Source organism: Gymnoscopelus braueri (genome assembly GCF_963280865.1).
Source record: "Gymnoscopelus braueri genome assembly, chromosome: 19".
In the NCBI taxonomy this organism is placed as follows: Eukaryota; Metazoa; Chordata; class Actinopteri; order Myctophiformes; family Myctophidae; genus Gymnoscopelus; species Gymnoscopelus braueri.
In genome coordinates this window covers 20,848,982-20,857,410 of record NC_137621.1, presented here as the reverse complement: position 1 = coordinate 20,857,410, position 8,429 = coordinate 20,848,982, and the positions used below count along the sequence as shown (strand labels likewise).

Genomic DNA, 8,429 nt, shown 5'->3' with positions numbered 1-8,429 from the left:
ATTTATGACTGTGTTGTACAAATGGTATGTGGTGAGGTCTGGGAGCTGCTATACAGATCATTTATGATATACCATGACATCACCAGCCATTATGGAATATTCTACAGCATGGCACTTCTAGACGTCTAGAAGAGCATTTGCGTGTCCATCCGTCCATCTGTCCATCCGTTCCATCCGCTACTAATCTTGCAAACCATATTTGGACGAGACTGACGTCATCAGTGTGACATCATCAACATGGCGTAAGAGATCCACAGGGAATTAGACCCTGTCTTGTTTTAATAGCGTAGCGTAGCGTCTGTCTGTTTGTGTACATGCTGCCAGTAGGCCAAGGAAGTACATCCCTGAATAAGATTCCATATTATTATAAAATATTTGTTTTGTGTGTGAACATTTTTCACATTTTGTGAATTCATAATCTCAGACCTACCGTCCCTCCACATTTGGGCAAGACTGATGTCATCAATATGAAGTGACAGGGAAGCCATGCCCTTACTTTATTAGAAACGATGCTATTAATATTCATATTATTTAAAAAACATACTTTAGACTAGCCACATTTTTTTTTTTGCCCTTTCTGTCCCCAATCAATTCCTCCCACAGACATATCTTTGTGTTGTCACTGCTGTTGTGTCCTACTGGCCTGCAAGTGAGGAGCCCCCACCGGGAGGACGCAGTGCAAAAAAAAAACGACGCTTCACCGGCGCGTTTCACCGGTTTAGCGCTCCTTCAGCAACAGCTGCTTCTAATTTTCTGTCTTCTTTCACTTTCTCCCCGCCGTTTGGTACCTCCCCAAGGTTGGTGCCCTGTGCTTCACCACCTAAAACACTTCCGTTAAGCTGGCACTGCCCAGGCGACAAGTGCCGCCCCAGTCCATAGGAGTACGTGCAGTGACTAATATCACACTCCCCACCCGGCTTCCCTCCCCTGAACACGGGCAATTGTATTCGTACAGACGTTCGACAAAGCTGGATGCACGGCGGTGGATTTGAACCCCTCGACACCACGGTGGTGTGCAGGTACCTTACCACTGCACCATCCAAGTGGCCATATTTTTTTAAGTCGTGGTTATGACCCACGTCAGTCAGAATTAAAGGCAACATAAAAAGTGGGGTCGCAGTGAAACCCCTGAGTCTACAGAGTCGGGGAAGGTGGGGTTTTGCTTATGAATGAAGCTTATTACTTCAATGGGAAAGAATGAATGTGCTATATAGTCGTAAACAAATTACATTGTGTACCTTTAACAAACATATTGTTGCATCCCGTTGCATTGGACAGGGGACGGACTACCCAGCATGCCTCAGGGCACACATGCTGTAGGTATTGTTTCATTGTCATTTATTATCTCCACCAGTCAGTCAGTCTGTCTGTCTTTCGCAGCTCTGCAGATTTGCACTCTACTGAGCGCACCTTTCTAGTTCTATTATAATATTTAGAGGAACATTAAAGCTTCCTTTCCACCACTCAGAAGAACAATATAAATACTTTGCTCATTGCACACTTTCACATACTTGCTCTCTGACATTATGCTCTGCGGTTACATTGTTGGCTCACAGCCAGAGGTTTTGGGTTCGAATCTGATTGGGGTATTTCTGTTTCTGAGTTAGCTTGTTCTCCTTGTTCATGCAGGTTTCCTCCCACTGTCCACACCAAAAATACATTGGGATATATGCATGCCAGTCCCAACCAAGGCTCTGGTCCCTGGGCACTGCTCAGTGGCTGCCCACTGCCTGCTCATAATGGTTTCAGGTGACTAAGCTCCCCACAGGGATCAATAAAAGGTAACTTAACATCAGCTAAGAAAGTAATATAGGGATAAATGAGTACTCAACCCCAGCCAGACTCCTGTCTGCTATAATTAAACGTAGTTGTAACTCTGGAACCCAACTGCTCAAAATCTGGTCAGACTGTCAGGTTTGGGTAAATCAGCCTTTCTTGTCACCTAGTAGCCTAGTAGTGTATCTGGCCCGACAATCAGAACGCTCATGAATATGGAGGCATCAGGCACTACACAATCAGCTTAGGTGATTTTAAAATGGCATGGAGAGGCACATCATTTGCAATTGCATGGGCAGCATGCTTGTGTGGGAGAAGAGTCTCATTAATTACTGCAGAGGAGAAAGTAATCGTGTGTGTGTGTGTGTGTGTGTGTGTGTGTGTGTGTGCGTGTGCGTGTGCGTGTGAGTGCGTGCGTGCGTGCGTGCGTGCGTGTGTGTGTGCATGGCTGGGTGCACGCATGTGTTAACAATACTAATCCTAGTCCTCATTCCCTAATTATATTATACTTATTAGCAGCATAGAGGTGTGATGGTGTCTGAAGTCTGTCTTTTACTACTCCCTGACAAATCTTCTGTTAACCAGAAGTGATAGCCTACTCATTTGCATGTTTAGTGTCTTGAAACTGAAAGACAGGATTTATTGTCTACCACTTTATGACAAGAAAATCAAAAAGACTTAATTTGAGGTATAACAGTTCATATAGTCTGGAAAATTAAAATACATTTGAATAGATGCTTTACCAATACATCAGGGGCATTCAACTAGATTAGGCAGGACAATTGTAAAATGACTTTAGGTTAAGACAAAAAGTAAATGATTTACCGTTTAACCGGAAACCGTTACCGAAATGTGTAACTGGTTGGTTAAATGGTTCATTTATTATTTAGGGTTCGAGGCCTATCAGGCTCTAAACCTCTTTGAAACTGTAGGCTTTCTTCCGCCGTTTTTGCAGTTCTGGCCTAACCGTGTGGTCACTTTTTACGAAACTCGGCAATATGGTAGAGGGCTATGCCAAACGGCGAAGACCCGAAACTCAAAACCATTGGCCAAAGGGTGGCGCTGTAGCACTCAATTGAAAATGCCAACTTTGAACAGGTACAACTCATGCCCTGTTTGACCTACAGCCATAAAAACAAGGCTCCAGACATCCTAAAACAAACTGGTCAGGCTACTGTTTGGCCTTAACTCATTTAACCCCTGCTCATTTTGCTAGGGTCGGATGGCTCAGGGTAGAGGACAGAGGACAGACCACACAAAGAAACCCATGAACCTGTCAAACTACTTCCAAAACGTCAATAACGCCCACAATCACAACACCACAGGGTGCTCCACTAATCACGTTCAACCCAGATTTGGCTCAAACTAGGGGTTAAATTCGTTCTGCTGCTATGCCACAAAAATGTGGAATGCCCTACCAACAGTCGTAAAGGAGTGTAAATCCCTACTCTCCTTCAAAACCGCTCTAAAAGAGCACTTACAGGTGGCTGCAATTCGAAACAGGAACCTGCAAAACGTCAGTTGAATATCACTTCCATACATCCTCAAGGCCATCACCTGATTGTTGCTGACAACTTAGTATATATACATTGTATGTACATTGAATATACTTAGATGGGTCTCCACTGAGCGCATGAACCTCCCTAGTTATTTAGTCTTGGATGGCAGTTCACAGCATCATAGCTGAAGTTGTAATGGTTCGAAGGGAGGTGTTTTTTTTTTGTTGCTTTGTGAGCGGAGATGAGGGTGACATGAATTGACAGACAGCATATCCGAACAGCCTAGCACCTTGGACGGGTCACTTTGATTCTGTAGTATTTCCTATTATGTTCTTGTAACATTAGTCAACTACTGTGGGCCGCTCTCACACCTATGTCGCACCGCCGATCCGACCGATAGGGGTCTCTGCAGCCCGACTTGCAGTATGCCACTTCCGCTTTTTGGTAAGGCGCTGCTATGTATCCTCCTCAGTGTCAGCAGCCCGATGTACAGCATCCTGCAGACAGCTTTGGTCTCATTGTCACTTGCCTGGTCTTGCCTGTTCTCAGCGGCTTTTCTGGCCCTTAAAGCTTGCATTGGAGTTTTAGCCCTTTTCTCAGAAGCTGGAGTTGATGATGTAGAAGCGTCACTGGACTGAACTTGGAATACAGTATGTTCCAGGGGCCACCAGGGGCCACATGTGCAAATCGGTGTTGTCTCACATCCGTGCGTCTCACATCAGTGCATGTTGAAAATCTCCTTATATGTGCATTTGACATGGTTTCTGTTGTCTCTGACATCAGTGCATGTTGATCTCCATATATGTACATTTGACTGCATATGTGTGTTGACGGGGGGCCCATGTCGGGACCTGTTTATTTATGTATACTGTCATTGCACATACTGTACATGGCTATAGCAATATGATGGTCACACTTACCACATTGTTGGATGATTGATTAATTGATTAATTGATTAATTGATTGATTGATTGAAACTAAAAAGCTTTTTATTGATTCTGGTCCTTGAGTGCAAATTTGTTTGTAAACTGAGTGCCCGGGGGGCAGAGACATACAGAAAAACTAAATCAATAATAAATACAGCCATACAATAAATTGCTAACTAGAACTGATGTTTTATACTGAAAATTATTTTGGAAATTACATTGGTGCAAACATAATGTGGTTAACTTGAAAGAAGTCTTTAGTTGACAATTTCCAGAATATGCAGTATCAGGTTTCGGAGGTTTCAAAACACCATTGAGTTTAAATACACTGAATTTACAAGACTGAGAAGGGAAAATACAAAACTATAACATCCATGCAGAGCAATGCTTATGATCATGGTAAAACAACAATGTTTAGTGCTAGCTACAACATAAAATATCACGTTCATAATCTACTTATCTTTGTCAGTGAGACTTAGACTATATCAGTCCAAAGACATCTTAAATACATGATATAATACTACAGTATAGGATCCCAGGTGTGTCATAGACAAGAAAAGGACTTACCGCATGCCTCTGGGCACACACACATATATTATGATACGGTACAATATACTTTATTGTCCCCACGGGGAAACTGGTCTTGGACTCTCATGCTGCACACATATCTGCCTCCATAGTAGTATAACACAACAACAGAACAACTAAAGAGCACATACTGTATCAAATCACAACCACAAATTACATATTGCACATTATTTGCACATATTACACAACCAGTGATAACACCATTAAGCAATTGCACAACTCCTGCAGCCTCAAGAAACATTATTTAACATTTTAATAAAGGTATGTTCAAATGAAACATTTTAATGACTAACTGCAGTAAAACGTCCATATAAAGTTGTCATGGCGATTCCTTCGAATCTTCAATCCATTACAATACACATCAGTATAGACATAAAATCATGTAGATTTAAATGTCTTCTATGCATCTACTCAAACCCAAACAAGGACATAGAACAGTCACATTGATTTGAGTCAGTGTTAATGACTCTAACCACCAGTTGCACTTACACCACACTTTATATTTCACAGCTGTAATGTAAAAACATCAGAACTTAAAGAGGCTATGTGTAATTTCTATCCACTAGAGGGTGCTTGTATTCACTTGCTCGACTGACACGCCAATATGTAACATTCTTTTACTGTGTTACTAGTATAAATTAACCTGGAAATATATGCATGAAATTAAAGATAATGTTTGAATTAATTAATTCATGCAAGTGTCTGTCCAATGACCATCTGTGATAGACTTCCCGCTTGCGTTGTTTACATGCAGCTCAGCATCCAACTTCCTGTCAAGTGGCTTCTCTCCATTTTTGAAAGCACATTCATTGTTTTTTTGTTGTTGTATTCATTGTTTTTATGTAGTTTTTATTTTTTGAAGAGGAGCAAATGTTTGGGCCACAACAGAATTATCTGATGGCACTGGGAGCTTACACAGGATTCCACCATTACACCTATACGGCTATACCCTTAGATGTTTGCAAACACAAGTCTGTGTGTCTATCAGAGAGTGAACTTTTCAAAACAGGCTAGCTCATACCAGGCATATGGTTGCATACACTTATTTATAATTACTACGTTATTATAATTACTTACTAATAACTTTTCCTGCAGATATTTCCAGTTATGTTATGCTAGCAACACAGTAAAAATGCTATGTAGATGTTACAGATTTGCACACATTGGCTCTTAGATTTGTTTTAATAATCTAATTTATTCCCTCAGTGCTGGATAATATTAATGTCACTTTTACCAATGCAACAAATTCCGATCTTTCAAAGCCTAATAATTATGATTTCAGTACCAATGATTCTCTCGACAATCAAGTCCTGTGGAGTGAAGGATGATTGAGACATGGCTGAGTTATACTTGGTTGCGCATCGTGTCGTACCAAAAATAGTTGATCTACAAGCTCACAACACATCGTGCTGCCATGAGTTGTGAGCTTGTAGATCAGCTACTTTTGGTGCACAACACCAGCGCACAACTATGTATAAATCTGGCTTAACAAGTCAGGAATCACCGTGTTGTGCCTTGTGTGTCCACCACGGTAGAGGAGGTGTGACGTTGTATCAGTCTGTGGGACATGGTCATGATGACACTTGACCCATGGCGCACTCCCCGCCCTTGCCCTTTTCTTCTCCGCCACGTAAGGAAGTGATTAGACAGGCGGGGCAGGACCTTGTCATGTAACGAAGCGTAGATGAAAGGGTTGTAGCAGGTGGAGCTCATTGCAAACAGGTGGCATGACACCTGGATGATGTTGACGTAGTCCTTCCCCAGGATGGAGAAATCTGTGTCCAGGTCATGGATCAAATTCACCACCTGCAAGGTTCTGCCATGTTATTCATTTGTTCATTTGTTCATTTGTTCATTTGTTCATATTTTCATCCCTCCAATCATCTATCTACCCATCAAGTCAATCAGTTCATCCATCCACCAGGTCAATCCATGCATCCATCAGGTCAATCCTTCCCTCCACCCATGAAGAAAATCCATCCATCCACACACCCATCTGTCTATCCACCCATCACATCATCCAACTATCCATCCTTCAATCCATCTGTCCATCCATCCATCTGATCATCCCTCCATGAAGTGATCCACCATCCATCCATCCATCCATCCATCCATCCATCCATCCATCCATCCATCCATCCATCCATCCATCCATACCTGTAAAGGTAGCCAGGAGAAGGCAAAACAGAGAACAGACACCAGTAGCAGGCAGAAGGTCTTTCTCCTCCTCCTGTTCCAAGTAGCCTGTCCACACCTCTGGGCCGTAGCTGCCATCAAACCTGAGATGGTCCTTTGTCTCAGCTGATAAGATATAGCACAATAAGAGATGGACACAGCAGCCAGGGGGACAATGTAGGAGAAGAAGAGGATGAAACAGGAATAGATGAGGCGACCGTGCTCCTCTCCCAGCCAGAATTCTTCACAGATGGCCATCTGTAGTCCCGTGGCCCTCAGGTCCAGATAGCCGGTGTGTAGCGCCGTGGGAGTGGACAGCCCCAGTGAAGACAGCCAGATCAGAACCACGAGACACCAGCAGAACTGATGACCCGCTCTCTTGCGAGTGGGGTGTGCCACGACCACATACCGATCCACCGCGATGGCCATGAGAGACAGGACCGCAGCGTACACCGTCACCGACTGCATGATCGTGACAAAATGACACATGAACCGTCCGAAGGTCCACCCACTCACGTCGAAGGCGTAGGAGGCCGTCAGTGGGACGCAGAAGATGCACATGACGAGGTCGACGAGCGCCAGGTTTCCGATGAGGAAGTTGGTGGTGTTGTCTTTCTTCTTGTTCCGCCACATGAGCGAGAGGAGGAGCAAGTTACCACAGCAGGCTACCACGACAATGGCAGAGTAGAGAGGGATGAAGAGAGGCTTCAAAACAAATAACAGATCTAGCCCAGAAAATGAGGCGGGGGGTGAGACAGAGGAGTAGGAGGAGTTGGGGGCAATGGACGAAGGAGTCGAGGATGGAAGAGAAAGGTTCTCCCTGGAATGGTTCAGCGAAAGTCCTCCATCCATTGCTGCAATACAACGAAATAGACAGAAAAATGCTATTCAAAGGAAACTATTGTTTCTATGCAGAATGGACAAAATTTGTCATATGATATGGTAAAAAGTACAAAATGAAGATAAATGATAAATCACACATTATCTGGACTCAAACAAACATCCTGAAATTGCTTATTCTAATCACATTTTCATTTCATAATAATGGAACAAAGACAAACACTCAAATTTTGGTGCACAATTTCTTTTTACACAATATAACTATCACGATTATTGATTTACTTTTGGATGATTAATTAATCAATTATTTGATTAATTGTTTCAAACCTAATCCTCTCCTGAACAACACGGTAGCATATTACTTTTAGGACAAACAATTAGATTATGATGGAAACCAGAATGGTGTCACAGTCTGCTCCTGTGCCCCCTCTGGCCATGTTCTCTGGACATTGGACTGCTTCTTTGCACCCATCTGCCCCTCCTGCCTTTTCCATAGACACTTAGCCTGATTTATACTTCCTCGTACAACAGTGGAGATATGCGCTCCACGGAGCACCATGTTTTCACCTGGGTCCTGATGTCGTGTGTGTGTGTGTGTGTGTGTGTGTGTGTGTGTGTGTGTGTG

At 43.1% G+C, this 8,429-nt stretch overlaps 1 protein-coding gene across 1 annotated transcript; it reads right to left on the bottom strand.

Annotated features, from left to right (window-relative positions):
• Positions 1–6,289: 6,289 nt before the first annotated feature.
• prlh2r (prolactin releasing hormone 2 receptor) lies at positions 6,290–7,816 on the bottom strand (the record flags this gene model as incomplete). Its single annotated transcript, XM_080414215.1, has 2 exons — positions 6,290–6,595; positions 6,947–7,816. The coding sequence occupies 2 exons, from the start codon at positions 7,814–7,816 to the stop codon at positions 6,290–6,292; spliced, it is 1,176 nt and encodes a 391-aa protein (XP_080270341.1).
• Between the last annotated feature and the right edge of the window lie 613 nt (positions 7,817–8,429).